Below are 18,399 nucleotides of genomic sequence, written 5' to 3'. Positions count from 1 at the left end.
CTATGGGCCTCGTCAGTGAGGTGCAGCCACATTCCTCTAAGCACACTGGGCAAGGAGTCCATGTCTGGTTTCCCCCATCACCCATAGGGAGACTTCCCCAGGGTCATAATAATTTGCATACAAAGAGAGAAGCGCTCTACCAGGAATGAACAACAGCTCAGTGGCTTGTTCTATGGCGATTTACCACCCGGAAGCAGCTTCTTTTAGACCAGTGTGCTTTTCACAGAAGAAAACTTTCCTGAAGTATATCAGTCTGATCCCGCCAATTACGGTCAGTCCAGCCCCGAAATACCAGGCAATTCTCCTCTGAACAAGGAACATGACAACCCCAGACGATCGTTTCGGCCTCCTATGGGCCTCGTCAGTGAGGTGCAGCCACATTCCTCTAAGCACACTGGGCAAGGAGTCCACGTCTGGTTTCCCCCATCACCCATAGGGAGACTTCCCCAGGGTCATAATAATTTGCATACAAAGAGAGAAGCGCTCTACCAGGAACGAACAACAGCTCAGTGGCTTGTTCTATGGCGATTTACCACCCGGAAGCAGCTTCTTTTAGACCAGTGTGCTTTTCACAGAAGAAAACTTTCCTGAAGTATATCAGTCTAATCCCGCCAATTACGGTCAGTCCAGCCCCGAAATACCAGGCAATTCTCCTCTGAACAAGGAACATGACAACCCCAGACGATCGTTTCGGCCTCCTATGGGCCTCGTCAGTGAGGTGCAGCCACATTCCTCTAAGCACACTGGGCAAGGAGTCCACGTCTGGTTTCCCCCATCACCCATAGGGAGACTTCCCCAGGGTCATAATAATTTGCATACAAAGAGAGAAGCGCTCTACCAGGAACGAACAACAGCTCAGTGGCTTGTTCTATGGCGATTTACCACCCGGAAGCAGCTTCTTTTAGACCAGTGTGCTTTTCACAGAAGAAAACTTTCCTGAAGTATATCAGTCTGATCCCGCCAATTACGGTCAGTCCAGCCCCGAAATACCAGGCAATTCTCCTCTGAACAAGGAACATGACAACCCCAGACGATCGTTTCGGCCTCCTATGGGCCTCGTCAGTGAGGTGCAGCCACATTCCTCTAAGCACACTGGGCAAGGAGTCCACGTCTGGTTTCCCCCATCACCCATAGGGAGACTTCCCCAGGGTCATAATAATTTGCATACAAAGAGAGAAGCGCTCTACCAGGAACGAACAACAGCTCAGTGGCTTGTTCTATGGCGATTTACCACCCGGAAGCAGCTTCTTTTAGACCAGTGTGCTTTTCACAGAAGAAAACTTTCCTGAAGTATATCAGTCTGATCCCGCCAATTACGGTCAGTCCAGCCCCGAAATACCAGGCAATTCTCCTCTGAACAAGGAACATGACAACCCCAGACGATCGTTTCAGCCTCCTATGGGCCTCGTCAGTGAGGTGCAGCCACATTCCTCTAAGCACACTGGGCAAGGAGTCCACGTCTGGTTTCCCCCATCACCCATAGGGAGACTTCCCCAGGGTCATAATAATTTGCATACAAAGAGAGAAGCGCTCTACCAGGAACGAACAACAGCTCAGTGGCTTGTTCTATGGCGATTTACCACCCGGAAGCAGCTTCTTTTAGACCAGTGTGCTTTTCACAGAAGAAAACTTTCCTGAAGTATATCAGTCTGATCCCGCCAATTACGATCAGTCCAGCCCCGAAATACCAGGCAATTCTCCTCTGAACAAGGAACATGACAACCCCAGACGATCGTTTCGGCCTCCTATGGGCCTCGTCAGTGAGGTGCAGCCACATTCCTCTAAGCACACTGGGCAAGGAGTCCACGTCTGGTTTCCCCCATCACCCATAGGGAGACTTCCCCAGGGTCATAATAATTTGCATACAAAGAGAGAAGCGCTCTACCAGGAACGAACAACAGCTCAGTGGCTTGTTCTATGGCGATTTACCACCCGGAAGCAGCTTCTTTTAGACCAGTGTGCTTTTCACAGAAGAAAACTTTCCTGAAGTATATCAGTCTGATCCCGCCAATTACGGTCAGTCCAGCCCCGAAATACCAGGCAATTCTCCTCTGAACAAGGAACATGACAACCCCAGACGATCGTTTCGGCCTCCTATGGGCCTCGTCAGTGAGGTGCAGCCACATTCCTCTAAGCACACTGGGCAAGGAGTCCACATCTGGTTTCCCCCATCACCCATAGGGAGACTTCCCCAGGGTCATAATAATTTGCATACAAAGAGAGAAGCGCTCTACCAGGAACGAACAACAGCTCAGTGGCTTGTTCTATGGCGATTTACCACCCGGAAGCAGCTTCTTTTAGACCAGTGTGCTTTTCACAGAAGAAAACTTTCCTGAAGTATATCAGTCTGATCCCGCCAATTACGGTCAGTCCAGCCCCGAAATACCAGGCAATTCTCCTCTGAACAAGGAACATGACAACCCCAGACGATCGTTTCGGCCTCCTATGGGCCTCGTCAGTGAGGTGCAGCCACATTCCTCTAAGCACACTGGGCAAGGAGTCCACGTCTGGTTTCCCCCATCACCCATAGGGAGACTTCCCCAGGGTCATAATAATTTGCATACAAAGAGAGAAGCGCTCTACCAGGAACGAACAACAGCTCAGTGGCTTGTTCTATGGCGATTTACCACCCGGAAGCAGCTTCTTTTAGACCAGTGTGCTTTTCACAGAAGAAAACTTTCCTGAAGTATATCAGTCTGATCCCGCCAATTACGGTCAGTCCAGCCCCGAAATACCAGGCAATTCTCCTCTGAACAAGGAACATGACAACCCCAGTGACCCTTAGGATTTTAAACTTTGATAATAGATGAACAATACCTTGACATTATAACAATTTTGTGGGACACATTTGATTCTTTTTTTATTTGATTCTATAATTACTGGGTCAAGCTGGTTGTCTTGATGTGGGACTCATATAAGGCCTTTATATGCTAGTTGGACTATGAATTTGGATTGTGGTAGGTGCTCAATGAGATTGTAGTTAATATACAGTGGGGCAAAAAAGTATTTAGTCAGCCACCAATTGTGCAAGTTCTCCCACTTAAGAAGATGAGAGAGGCCTGCAATTTTCATCATAGGTATACCTCAACTATGAGAGACAAAATGTGGAAACAAATCCAGACAATCACACTGTCTGATTTGGAAAGAATTTATTTGCATATTATGGTGGAAAATATGTATTTGGTCACCTACAAACAAGCAAGATTTCTGGCTCTCACAGACATGTATCTTCTTTTTTAAGAGGCTCCTCTGTCCTCCACTCATTACCTGTATTAATGGCACCTGTTTGAACTTGTTATCAGTATAAAAGACACCTGTCCACAACCTCAAACAGTCCTTCGACAGCTCTTTGAAGACCAAAGAGCTGTCGAAGGACACCAGAAACAAAATTGTAGACCTGCACCAGGCTGGGAAGACTGAATCTGCAATAGGCAAGCAGCTTGGTGTGAAGAAATCAACTGTGGGAGCAATAATTAGAAAATGTAAGACATACAAGACCACTATTAATCTCCCTCGATCTGGGGCTCCACGCAAGATCTCACCCCGTGGGGTCAAAATGATCACAAGAACGGTGAGCAAACATCCCAGAACCACACGGGGGAACCTAGTGAATGACCTGCAGAGAGCTGGGACCAACGTAACAAAGGCTACCATCAGTAACACACTACGCCGCCAGGGACTCAGATCCTGTAGTGCCAGATGTGTCCCTCTGCTTAAGCCAGTACATGTCCGGGCCCCTCTGAAGTACGCTAGAGAGCATTTGGATGATCCAGAAGCGGATTGGTAGAATGTCATATGGTCAGATGAAACCAAAGTAGAACTGTTTGGTAGAAACACAACTCGTCGTGTTTGGAGGAGAGAGAATGCTGAGTTGCAACCAAAGAACACCATACCTACTGTGAAGCATGGGGGTGGCAGCATCATGCTTTGGGGCTGTTTCTCTGCAAAGGGAACAGGATGACTGATCCGTGTACATGAAAGAATGAATGGGGCCATGTATCGTGATATTTTGAGTGCAAACCTCCTTCCATCAGCAAGGGCATTGAAGATGAAACGTGGCTGGGTTTTTCAGCATGACAATGATCCCAAACACACCTCCCGGGAAACGAAGGAGTGGCTTCGTAAGAAGGATTTCAAGGTCCTGGAGTGGCCTAGCCAGTCTCCAGATCTCAACCCCATTGAAAACCTTTGGAGGGAGTTGAAAGTCCGTGTTGCCCAGCGACAGCCCCAAAACATCACTGCACTAGAGGAGATCTGCATGCAGGAATGGGCCAACATACCAGCAACAGTGTGTGACAACCTTGTGAAGACTTGCAGAAAATGTTTGACCTCTGTCATTGCCAACAAAGGATATATAACAAAGTTTTGAGATGAACTTTTGATATTGACAAAATACTTATTTTCCACCATAATTTGCAAATAAATTCTTTCCAAATCAGACAATGTTATTGTCTGGATTGGTTTCCACATTTTGTCTCTCATAGTTGAGGTATACCTATGATGAAAATTACAGGCCTCTCTCATCTTCTTAAGTGGGAGAACTTGCACATTTGGTGGCTGACTAAAATACTTTTTTGCCCCACTGTACTCCATATGCTCACACTTATATGATTATCTTTTCGACAATGTTCTTGTCAAAGTCATTACTTTTTCTGGAAATATTGTATTTTGATCCACCAACTAAATAGCTCAATGCTAATAGATTATAACTTGCATTCATATTATTTTAATAGACACATTATACTTAAACTAGTAGAGGAATTTAGGAGTTCCATTTACATATAATTTGTGACTGGCTAAAGCAAAGTCAAGATAAATATAATCAGTGGACTTTTCAAAGGGTATTTCCCAGGACTGCTTTTAAATGCTGAAAACTCACAAATTTTTCATATCTTCTGCAAAGCAGCACATATTTTCTGACATGCACAATTAATATAGGAAAATATAGTTTTGGGGTATTAGATGGCTTTTCTGTGATATTTTCATAAAACAAAATGTTGGCCCAATTATGTGAAAAATACAATCACCTTTTAAAAAAGAAGTCTTTATGAACTTACTGATTTCAGATGTTTGATGGTCTGCTCTAGGTCTCCAATGATGTTCTTCTGCTGATGAATTTCAGTCTGAAAATGCACAAGCAGCATAGGTTACCAACTGTAAACATATTGTCAGGGATGCAAACTTGTGTTTGCCTAGTTTGGTGGTGATTTGTAAAATATACCCCAAAGTCAGGCAATATAGGCAAAAATGAACAATATAGAAATTTAGGTGCTTCACACGAATTTCCATGAACCGATTCCAAATAGTTATAAAAAATACAATGATAACCCATTTATCCCACATTCAAATGCATTTGTGACACAAAACACCCTTATACTGTGCCTGGAGATAACTCAGCAAACTATGCCAACTAATAAGAAAATACTCCAGCAGATTTTCAAAGGATTTGGGGATTTGTACATATTGGATTTGTTAAAGCACCATTTTGCCTGATTTAGCCAAAATGTTTAGGGTATTTGACAAGCTTTTTACAATATTAAAGTTCTTGTGCATGCTCAGGTCACGTTGTAAATCTTATTTAATAACAGTTCAAATCACACTTTTAAAAGGACAGTGCACTGTAAACTTGTTTCCTTCTTATTGCGTTTACAATGACCTGTTATACCATCTGTAGAATTAAGAATGTATGGCAAATGGCTCTTTTGATTAATTTTTGTATATGAGCTGTTTCTGCTAATTGAAACCACAACTCAATCAAATGAGCTTGCAGGAAGAGCAGACTTCATTAGCATATATTTCAATATATACATACAGTCCTTATTCTATCTTTAACTGTATACGCAGTGAGATCAGTATAATAAAAATAATAATATTGACATACCACTCTGTCATACCGCCCTTTAGGAGTGATTTATTTTAAACTATCTTGTTTACATAGCTTTTTTATAACCAGTACTTATGTATTGACATTTTCAGTATAGGTGAGGATGCAACAGATAAAAGCAGCTATTTTAAATGACAAAATTAAGAGAACAATTTGTAAACAATTGAATTAAGTCCATAAGGTAAAAAGGGTCATTGGGAACCCTATTATGAAGAGGGAACCAAAATGACAGTACTCTGTCCCTTTAAGGTAAGAAACTTGTACACAAATAAAATATAATCATCTAAATGTTCACTAATTATTTCAATTAAGTGTTTTGAGGTCTAAACATGGTAAGTATATAAAATTTATCAAAATGATATGAAATTATTACTTACACACGCCATTAATTAATAGCAATTGACAAGTAAAAAAAAAGTGCATACAACAAGATAGATAAATATTATCAATATTAAAAGAATTAATTTTCATATTTTATGTTCTCTTATTTGCTTGCATACTGTAATGATTTGGCCACAAATAATATGGTTTCATAAAGGTTTCTGAAAATCCTTAGAAAAATCTATATGAAAATCCTTTTTTTATCCCTGTTCTTACAGATTATAATATCATTTTATAACTCAAGCTCTTCTTATTGGTCAGAATAGTTTCGACATGGATAAAAAGAATCTCTTCAACTGCTTAACTATACATTTAAATGTTTGGAATGGGGCCTTACAATGTAGCATATTAATAAGCTAAAAGATATGCAGAGGGGCAGATGTATCATAGTGCAGACAAACAAGGTTCACATGCATTGAATTTGTCTAGCCGAGATCGCACATTAACCCCTTGAAAAATTTCCCTGAAAGAAGGATTTTAGTGAGGGTCTCAGGATGTTTATAAGGTGCACATTTTTTCATTACAGCATGGAAACAAATAAAAAAGTGCATTGCTTAGAGGAACATGAACATCAAAATTAGACTTTCATGATTCAGATAGAGAACGCAATTTTGAAGAATTTTTAATTTACTTTTAATATCACATTTACTATGTTCTCTTGGTATCATTTGTTGAAGAGCATACCTAGAGAGGATCAGGATCAGTGCACTACTGGAAGCTAGCTGCACAACAGTGCAATAATGAAAACCTCTAACACATTAGAGCATTTTCTTTCTTGCACTTGTATGTCCCTTTAAGCTAAAGCAATGCTTATTTAAAGTTTGATATATTTAACTATACATTTTTGTTTAAATTATAAACATTTTTACAATATATCAAGAAGTAAAAGATCTTCCAAAGTGTGGCCCTTCGTGTAAAATGCTTGGTCATCGCAGGACTATGGGTATTACCAAGTGACAGTTTATTACAACAGTCATATGATCACAATGTGTACCCATTGCTTTATCTGACAATTAAAAAAAATGTAAACTCCTATTTGAAGTCTTGTTATGCCGCTGTTTATGCTTCAATAAAAGATTTGTTATTAGACATATGGTGCTGTGGAATCCTGAATTTCTACTTTGTGGGCTGGAGGTCGCTAGCTTGTCCACTGTGCATCATACCCAAGGAGGTCTGTACCCTATTGCCGGTCTCTCTACGGACTATTGCAGTTTATTGCCTGTTACACCACATGTTTTATATATGAATATATGACCATGTCATACTAAGGACTTGATTATCTACAGATCTCTGGGCTGGTGAGATTATATAAGAATAGTAGTTCTAATTCCCTAGTGAAACTCTCTAAAGCCACTTTTTACCCTGAAAACAGGGCGTCTCGCTAAGGTGCACACACTGCAGAAGATGCATACGTTACAAAAGTGCACAATGAAAATCGTAAATTAAAAATCATACAAAACTAATAATTGAACCATTCAGACATAAATACGTAGGAAAAAAAATTTGTATTGTCATAAATCATAACAAAATTGTTCATCAAAAATCATATTTTATCAAAAACATAACATTTGTATGTAAATCACACAGGAATAAATTGCATTAAATATACACAGTGTAAATAGAAGTTAAAGTACACTTGCATACTTATAAGTGCAAAATACAAAGAGTAAAATGGACTGATCATGGGCGTTCCATGTGCGTGTATGAAATTGTCTCTCTCAAACCCAAGTGTAATTATCTAAACATATCCGCCCTACTGATCTCTCTGTTTTTTCTCGCAAACTAAAGGTGGTGAGGTTGTGCCAAAATATGCAAAACACGTCATACCCTAATAGAAAAACACATGCATACGAAAATCAGATGTGATTGTTTGATGCTATAAGCAGAAAGCAGTGCAATGTGATTTGTTTTTTCATGCAGGATTTAATTTTTAAATTGTGCCCCCTGCTCACTGCTATTTTTGCCCTAGACAGTGAAGTTTTCCTTTCCAGCAAGCTACATTACTTTCTATAGTAGTCATCTTGCTATCTGCCCACTTTTTAAGATAATTCCACTATGGAAGCCCTTGCGAGGGTCGGCATGAAAAACCATGTACGAATCGGCTAAGTTTAGATAATCAACCCGTAAGTATAGCTTGAACATTATTTTTAAGAAAAAAAACCTCAAACAAATGTGATGCCTTTTTACTACTCAATGCACTAAATAAAAAAAAAGCTTTATTAGATTAGAAAATAGCAGAGCTATTTTTGTAGTCTACAAAAGACTAGAGACACAGTCAGTTATGTAGGAAAACTTTTCCCAGGATCATAATACAAATACATACAAAAAAGTCTCCCTAAAGGTGATGGGAAAACCAGACGTGGACTCCTTGCCCAATGTGCCTAGTGGGACATGGCTGCACCTCACTGACGAGGCCCAAAGGAGGCCGAAACAATCATCTGAAGTTGCCATGTGACTGATATATTTCAGGAAAGTTCTCCTCTGTGAAAGGCACAATTGGGCTAAAAGATTCTGCTCCCAGGTGGTGATTGGACCATAGAACAAGCTACTGAGCTGTTGTTCTTTCCATAGCAGACTACTTCTCTTTCTGTATGTATTTATAAATTGTATTACATTTTATTATACTAACGAATAATTATCTGTTATTGTTATATATTTTATACCAAAGTTCAGATGACAAGGGGAAAGATAAGTAGGGAGAATGCAAAGAGAAGAAAAAGGAGTGGGTAGGCACCGAACAGGGGAGCAATGAGGTGTCTAGTTGGCCTTTTCTAGAATGACAGCTTTTCCAAATTTGGAAGAACCATCCTGCTGCCCCTTCATCTATGTTCAAGAGACCCAGGACTGCACAAAATATTGCCAGTAAACACAATAACCTTGTAAAAAGAGATGTTCCAGGCCAGGAGACTTTGTTCATAGAATGCCCACAATACCCCTACATCACCCAATCTCTGCCCCCTGCTACCAATGTATTACTGCAAAATACTGGTAGCCATTCTGTTATTAACATGCTTCTTAACACAGACATGCAATCATAATTGACTGCTTACACAAACACTATAATAACAACATTTGCAAAAGCAATGTTGAAATTTGTTAAAACTATACAGAGTTAACATTCCTAATGATAATAATTTTTCACTGGCCAATAGTTTATTAAATCACTGGCCAAGAAAGGTCTGTACGTATGCCCTGTCACATCTGGTTGCATTTATCCATCATTTATCCTCTGCATTTACCTTTGCATCCACCATATCATGTTCAGCTGCATACAGAGCCCTATCCTTTTCTTTTTGAAGCTGTTCTGCTTGTACGTCTATTTCCATTAACCCCTTGCACAAATGATCATTCTTCATTGTGAGGTCGTCCACCTGGTTGCTCATTAACTCATTTTTTTCCTGTAGATATAGAATTTGCTGCTCTAGGCTCTGATTTTTTTTCTGCATCTCATCAACCTGTAAAGTTAATGAATATATAAGTTAGACATCATTAAATGTGATTTAGATAAAAAGAAAATTAATTCTACAAATATTATTATAAGCTACTTTCTATTGATTGATATGGTCTATTTAATATTATTATTATTATTATTATTATTATTATTATTATTAGTATTACTATTATTACAGGTTCCTGTCCTTTCTAAGACTGTGTGGTAATTGGAAACAAAAGTGTGAATAGATTGTTGTGAGTGTGCAGAGACTTCTTGCAAACAGTAAGACATGAACTGGGAAGGTGTAATTTTAAAATTACAATACATAAATACTGTATATGTGCGTATTTTCATAGAAATTATGTGCACATAAAGCTGGGTTTCACGTATCTAATCTATTCCACTGAGGACAGTTAGGGACAGACCAACTGTAAGAAAGATGGCATTGCATGGAGCATAGCAATTAGATATCATTCTGAATATCTCAAAGTAGGTATCAAGAAATTAGAATACCCTACTCTGTGTAATCACATTTAATTGACAAAAAAAGTATTCACAGAAATAAAAAGATCAACTAAAAGCAGGTTAAGAACTCGTAAAAATGTGAACGCTAATTCTGCGCACAAAAAACGAATGCTTTAAACTTCTATTAAAACAATGCCTGACAAATGTGTGCCTATGTAACAAGTACTGATATTGCAACGTGTTACAGCTCCATAGCAGGCAACACGCTACCTTATTTGCTGAATATTAGTTACAGTTTAGCACAGTGTGTTCTACAGCTAGTAATATAGCGCCGTGGTGTAACCAGAACAGCTTCCCAGTAACAGCCAACGTGTTCATTACTAAACCATTTCTTGGGAAGCCTCAGATAATGTCTCCATGGTAACTGATGCCTCACGCTGCCCGCAAGAGGCGTGGCCAGTGTGTAAACTATGAATGACAATGTCCATACCTGAGTACTGAACAGCAAGCTGCTAGCTTCCCCACTACATGATATGGAGATACAGAATTCTCTAAATAAAAGTGCTTTTTAACTCCCCTCTAAGTTTCTAAACAATAGTTGGCTGTGTCCTCAATCAAATAACCAAGGAATAAAATACATTCCATCTAAAAATATTTATAAATTACTTTTTTTGTTTTTACTTTTAACAGTGATTTACTTCTTTTTTAACCATATAACATCTGCCCGTGTCATTTTTATAAAACTGATACCAATTAAATTGAGGAAATACCTTAATCTGCAGCTCTGCATTTCTCCTGCGCCCAACGTTAGTTTTGCTAGCCATGGTGACTTGTAATGCACTGAGCTTGTGTCTGAGCACGGTACCTGCCCTCCTCTCTCTGCTCAGCCCTCCATTCACCGAGACAACTCCCGCACTTTTTTATTTATTTCCCTCCTAAGAAGTACTCAGTTGTCAGGGTGGTTGTTGGCTACAGTAAACATGCTTTTTGTCCAAATACAGCAACACAGACAGTAGATGTACTGATACTTTAAACTGCAAGGTTTCACAATAAAATATAATAATAATGATAGTGCAGCACATATATCAAATTAGAACGATACAGGGACGATTAGTATGACAAGACATTTTTTTATATATATATATATATATATATATATATATATATATATATATATATATATATATATATATATATATATATATATATATATATATATATATATATATATATATATATATATATATATATATATATAATTTTGTAAATTTTATATTAAATGTAGTTAAAAAGTTATAGCACTGATTTTTATTACAATTTATTATTTAACCTCCATCTAAAATATTTCTAACATTCTGAAAGGGGATTCTGATTTTCTGAATAAAACTTGAATGTCTGCAGCCAGAGCTACTGACAGCCAGTGATACAGGTAAAAAAAAGTGCAAATCGTGTCCCTTCATTTATTCTGTGGAGAAGTGTCCTTAGATTTCTTTGTGAAAATGTTCCATTTAATACATATAGAGATACAAAGTAATTTGTGCTGATGCCGATTAAAGGGGCAATAAAGTCATATACAGTATATTATAAATTAATTACTACATTGCAAAATATTTGCAAGCAAAATAAATATTTTAAAAGCCTTTTAAGTGTTGTTTATTGTATAATCATTGCTACATTTATTGTGTAACATGTAGCAGGTCCAGGGATCCATCTGAATTCCATAGAATGCTTCTGGGGGAAGCAGAAAAACTAAAATTTTCACATTTAAAAATAATTGGCAACGTTTTTCCCACTAAGAATAATTTAACATTTTTATGATTTAAAAAATAATTTCCTTCCTTTTCTATGCATGTGGAGGTGTATCTCTCTCTACAAACAGAGCTGTGTTCTTTATCAGCCAATGACCAACAGATACTTGTGTATGTTATGCACAAGCACACTTCCTATTACCTTGTTGTCACGTTAAAAACTTTTTTTTAGCTTTGTTGTATCTAATATATATATAATTACAAAATTTGGTTTAGCACACCTTACAAAAAGTTTATATACACATCTTTGGGAGTGCTGGCAATATGACCTAGTCAATACACAAACAAAAAGGTATTAGCGCACATCCATTTTCAAAAGCACAACATATTTTTTGAACCGCTGCATAAAATTGCCTACAAAAAACATCAAGAGACAACTATTCTTTTTAAATAAAATTGGGATCTTAGTGAAACAATATGGCCATATTCTGCTTAGCCAGTCACCAATTTACAAGGTGCCTCAATATAGACTGGTCCTAACACTACAGTCATTTGCCTTAGAGGGCTGAATCATTCCTGCTTTTACTCTTCATAATGTTTTTTTTTGTTTGTATGTATATATATATATATATATATATATATATATATTAATTCAATATATTGTCCCTCAACTTGTAGGAAACTGGTGGCTTGGCATTTCTTATGCACATTCAAACATGCCCCAGGCAAAACCCTAACTTTATATTGCTACTAGGCTCTAGATTTTTTTTTTACTCTTTGTAATCAAGACAGGTAAACAGTGGGGTTATATTGTTAGCACAGGTTTGCAGTGTATCTTTTACTTCTTTGTGGTATTTAAGTTAAAAAGCTTAAAGGGACAGTATACACAAATTTTAATTTAACTGCATGTAACAGACACTGATATAAATAATAATATGCGCAGATACTGATATAAAAATCCAGTATAAAACAGTTTAAAAACTTACTTAGAAGCTCCCAGTTTAGCTCTGTTTAAAAAGTTACTGGGACACCCACTGCAAGTGGGAAATAACAGACACTTCCCCTTTGCATATGAAAAGACCCTTTACACAAACAGAAGCAAGCTGGAGTAGGTATACATCAATATTCTCCTAAAATTTTGGGGCTTGGTTAGGAGTCAGAAAATCAAAGCACTGTTATTTAAAAATAAGCAAAACTATCCATTTTAAAAAACAAAACAAAACTGTATGAGCAATATAAATGGATCATCTACAAAACATTTATGCAAAGAAAAATCTAGTGTATAATGAAACCCAAATTATTTTATGATTCAGATATAGCATGCAATTTTAAGCAACTTTCGAAATTACTATTATTAATTTTTCTCCCTTATCTTGGTATCTTTATTTGAAAAGCAGGAATGTAAACTTAGGAGCTAGACCATTTTTTGTTCAGCACCTGGGTAGCCCTTGATGATTGGTGGCTAAATTTAGCACCAATCAGCAAGCGCTACCCAGGGTGCTGAACAAAAAATGCGCACTGGAGAGCACGCTAACCCAATCCCCTTCTTGACAGATCCCTGGCTGCAGTAACAGCAGTCTTAACACGATTAGCTTCCAGGACCTGCACTATCTTTAGTGTAGGTTCTGGGAGCCGACCGCACTAAGTCTGCTGTTAGCATGGCTGAGGCTCTTGCAAGAAGACGATCTGGTTAGCGCTCTCCAGTGCGCAAAAGTTAAGTAATAAAAAGAAATGAAAGAAAATTAATTAATACTGATGAATTTTGTTAGTATTTATTGGTTTTCTTTAATTGTCGTTGGTGCATTCATTTGAATATTCGTTAAGTCAAAACAAAACAAATACAGGTGGCCCTCGTTTTACAACGGTTCAATTTACACCTTTTTTTCCAGTCATGTGACTGCTATTAAAAAGCATTGAGAAGCAGTGCATTTATTAAAATAGCCAGTAGGTGGAGCTGTCTGCTTGTGTTGCAGCAAAGCCAAGCAAGCTGAAATTAATCCGTTTAACCAGACATGAGCTATCGAGCATATTTCATAGGAACAAGATCTTCCTGTCTATAAATCAGTCCAGATTGGAATGCATAGAAAGAACTGTTTGCAGAAAAATGCAAGTGAAGTCTGTGTTGTGTGATTATTGTATTAGGTTTATAATGCTGTTTAGCAAATGTTTTTGTTCATTTAACTTAGTTTAATTATATATTCTGTGTTGTGTGATTATTTTATTAGGTTTATAATGCTGTTTAGCATTTAAAGTCTTCATTTCAAAGCTTTAAAAATAATGTATTAGGTGTTACTTATGACAATTTTGAGAGGGGCCTGGAACCTATCTCCCTCACTTCCCATTGAGTTACATTATAAACTGGGTTTCAATTTACAACGGTTTTGATTTACATCCATTCCTTCTGGAACCTAACCCCGGCGTAAACTGAGGGCTACCTGTACACAATTTTCACTAGAAATGCGTATTTATAACAAAAGACACACACACACATAAATATATTTTTGATGAAAGGTTACCAATTATATGTCTTTATGATTCCTGAAAGATGTACTATCCTCTAAGGGAATAGTAATGTGTTTGCTTAAAGCGACACTAAATCCAACATTTTTCTTTCATGATTCAGGTAGAGATTACAATTTGGAACAATATTCCAATGTACTTTTATGCTCTGATTTGCTTTATTCTTTAGATATCCTTTGTTGAAGAAATAGCAATGCACATGGGTGAGCCAATCACATGAGGCATGTATGTGCAGCTACTAATCAGCAGCTACTGAGCCTATCTAGATATGCTTTTCAACACAGGATATCAGGAGAATGAAGCAAATTAGACAATAGAAGTCAATTAGAAAGATGTTTAAAATGTAATATTCTTTCTAAATCATGAAAGAACATTTTTGGGTTTCATGACCCTTTAAGCGAAATAGCACCATCCACCATTGGAAAAGTTTCTCAAAGATCTTTATTAGAAGCCGGTAAAGAAAACATCCTATTAAATTTAGAGGATGGATTAAAAGAAAAGATCAAGCTTGGTTCACTCAAGGATTTTTTTTTTTAATAAGAGCCTCTGGAACAGAAAATATCCTCTTGTGATTTAGCAGAAGTTTTAAAAATCAAATGTACTTGTTTGGAAGGATTTCCTCAGATTGTTTAAGGTTTAAAGTACAAACTCTTTAAGCCAAGAACTTCAAGATCTTCAAGCTCAAACATCAATGTATATATATATATATATATATACACACTCACAGTCCTTTCCAGCCAAATACCTGAAAACAATCAAATTCATTTTTAATCAATATTAATATTTAATAATGTGTTTTAGTGTGTATGTACTGTAAATATTTTACATTACAATGTTCTATGAAAGTGTTCTATGTATTTTAAATAGATATTTTAAATAGATTCTATTATATATATATATATATATATATATATATATATATATATATATATATATATATATATATATATATATATATAATATATATATATAAACAGTATGTATTTATATGTGTATATATATATATATATATATATATATAGACAGTATGTATTTAGAAAAACGACTCGGAGTCGGAAAAGGGAAATTTGTGAGTGGCGTGCTTGGAAATATTTTATGCACACAGTACTAGGAAGGAAGGAAATATCTTTGTGTACCACAGACGTGAGTTTTGTATCTGCTGACACAACTCTAAGGAAAATGAAGAAAAAATAAGAAAAGAAAAAAGAAATAAGTACCCTGTAACCACGTCACCTGCTCTGACATCCTGTAGAAGGAGCACCTGTAAATAGCAGGTGTAGGAAGCGGAGCTGTAACGGTCTGGGTTAGAGGTGTGAGAAACACTGTGTGCAGTACGCTAGACAGCCATTTGAAAGAGACCCTAGGATGTCCTTATGGTGACCAAAATATCACAACTGGTATTGGATACACTAACCCATGAATACCAAGAATACTGCTACTATCTGTGGTTCTCTGAGGGATTTCGGAAGCCGGATCGAAATTACCTGCTAAAGTTCATACCAAGACAAGAAAACCAAGCTCCAAGAGGCAATAAATACAGGAAGTTTCCTAAAGAAACCAGCACAAAGGGGACCCACATCCCATTCTACTCCAAGAGGCAGCGATTTTATACAGACCAGAACATCCAGGATTCATTCAACCACTAGATACATCCTCCAATGCGGCAAACTTACCTCATAGGATTGAGGTAACTTTTGGTAAGGGTATCTATTACGCCTTCATTACACTAGGATTCCAATATCCTATCAAAGACTCTAATATATATACGTATATTCATATACTTCTCTTCCCTTTTTTTTTTTTTTTTTTTTTTTTGTTTTCTTTACCCACCAACACTGCCGAGATTTTAATATTATTCAGTTTTTAAGAATCTCCATAAGCGCTGTTTACCCTTTGACTCCTATATATATATATATATATATATATATATATATATATATATATATATATATATATATATATATATATATATATATATATTGAATATATATGTATATTCATATACCTATATATATATATATACACAACACACAGAGAAAACCCAGCACTCACTTACAAGCTCTCAGCTAAGATTTAAAAGCAAAAATGGAAAGGTTAGTCACCGCATCTGGCCAAATGGGACAAGCTCAGGTACCACGTCAAGGTCCTCTCCAATACCTGAGACCCTAAAACAGCCACACAATGCAAGCTTTCAAATCCAAACAAACTGAAAACAAGGGAAGGGTGCACAGGAATATGTAACCACCCTAGAAATATACAAAACACGGAAGGGAACTGCACTCTCATACCGGACCGGGTACACATCCCATGACCCTGCAACATGCTCAGCCCTGGGTGCCACTGGCACTCACAGGAAGCTGTGCTGTCCCCAGAGCCACAAGCAGTTAACCCCAGACAGGTCTGGGTGCAAGAACCATAGGGAAAATTACAAAACAAATTAATACAACACACAGAGAAAACCCAGCACTCACTTACAAGCTCTCAGCTAAGATTTAAAAGCAAAAATGGAAAGGTTAGTCACCGCATCTGGCCAAATGGGACAAGCTCAGGTACCACGTCAAGGTCCTCTCCAATACCTGAGACCCTAAAACAGCCACACAATGCAAGCTTTCAAATCCAAACAAACTGAAAACAAGGGAAGGGTGCACAGGAATATGTAACCACCCTAGAAATATACAAAACACGGAAGGGAACTGCACTCTCATACCGGACCGGGTACACATCCCATGACCCTGCAACATGCTCAGCCCTGGGTGCCACTGGCACTCACAGGAAGCTGTGCTGTCCCCAGAGCCACAAGCAGTTAACCCCAGACAGGTCTGGGTGCAAGAACCATAGGGAAAATTACAAAACAAATTAATACAACACACAGAGAAAACCCAGCACTCACTTACAAGCTCTCAGCTAAGATTTAAAAGCAAAAATGGAAAGGTTAGTCACCGCATCTGGCCAAATGGGACAAGCTCAGGTACCACGTCAAGGTCCTCTCCAATACCTGAGACCCTAAAACAGCCACACAATGCAAGCTTTCAAATCCAAACAAACTGAAAACAAGGGAAGGGTGCACAGGAATATGTAACCACCCTAGAAATATACAAAACACGGAAGGGAACTGCACTCTCATACCGGACCGGGTACACATCCCATGACCCTGCAACATGCTCAGCCCTGGGTGCCACTGGCACTCACAGGAAGCTGTGCTGTCCCCAGAGCCACAAGCAGTTAACCCCAGACAGGTCTGGGTGCAAGAACCATAGGGAAAATTACAAAACAAATTAATACAACACACAGAGAAAACCCAGCACTCACTTACAAGCTCTCAGCTAAGATTTAAAAGCAAAAATGGAAAGGTTAGTCACCGCATCTGGCCAAATGGGACAAGCTCAGGTACCACGTCAAGGTCCCATTTGGCCAGATGCGGTGCTTTTAAATCTTAGCTGAGAGCTTGTAAGTGAGTGCTGGGTTTTCTCTGTGTGTTGTATTAATTTGTTTTGTAATTTTCCCTATGGTTCTTGCACCCAGACCTGTCTGGGGTTAACTGCTTGTGGCTCTGGGGACAGCACAGCTTCCTGTGAGTGCCAGTGGCACCCAGGGCTGAGCATGTTGCAGGGTCATGGGATGTGTACCCGGTCCGGTATGAGAGTGCAGTTCCCTTCCCTATATATATATAGATATATATTTAACAAAAAATAAAAAATACATCAGACATATATATAAATATCTATTTAAAAATAAATTGAACATTCTCCTTTATGTGAAGAACATAATATGCATAACTATCTTTGGACTAGTGCTGTAGGTCTAACACAGTGTTAGTTTTTTTGCAGTTTGGATGCTCCATTGAAGTCTGTGGGGAGAAGTTAACACAGTTGTGATATCCGATGTCCTGAAGTTTGCATTTTTCTTTCAACTTGTACGTACCGCTAACTCAGGCGTGTTAAAATGTTGCTTCTAAGTGTGTTTGTGTG

The 18,399-nt window shown here is 37.9% G+C and overlaps 1 protein-coding gene across 1 annotated transcript in view; it reads right to left on the bottom strand.

The window, feature by feature from the left end:
• TSGA10 (testis specific 10) overlaps nucleotides 1-10,987 on the bottom strand; it is a 159,408-nt gene extending 148,421 nt beyond the window's left edge. Inside the window, exons 1-3 of the mRNA XM_053705457.1 lie at nucleotides 10,934-10,987; nucleotides 9,505-9,720; nucleotides 5,058-5,123 (exon numbers count right to left, since the gene is read on the bottom strand). Coding sequence (XP_053561432.1) covers nucleotides 5,058-5,123; nucleotides 9,505-9,720; nucleotides 10,934-10,987 — 336 coding nt within the window. The remainder of the gene's footprint in view (nucleotides 1-5,057; nucleotides 5,124-9,504; nucleotides 9,721-10,933) is intronic.
• Between the last annotated feature and the right edge of the window lie 7,412 nt (nucleotides 10,988-18,399).

This window comes from Bombina bombina, chromosome 3 (genome assembly GCF_027579735.1).
Source record: "Bombina bombina isolate aBomBom1 chromosome 3, aBomBom1.pri, whole genome shotgun sequence".
In the NCBI taxonomy this organism is placed as follows: domain Eukaryota; kingdom Metazoa; phylum Chordata; class Amphibia; order Anura; family Bombinatoridae; genus Bombina; species Bombina bombina.
This window is presented reverse-complemented; position numbering and strand designations above follow the sequence as displayed.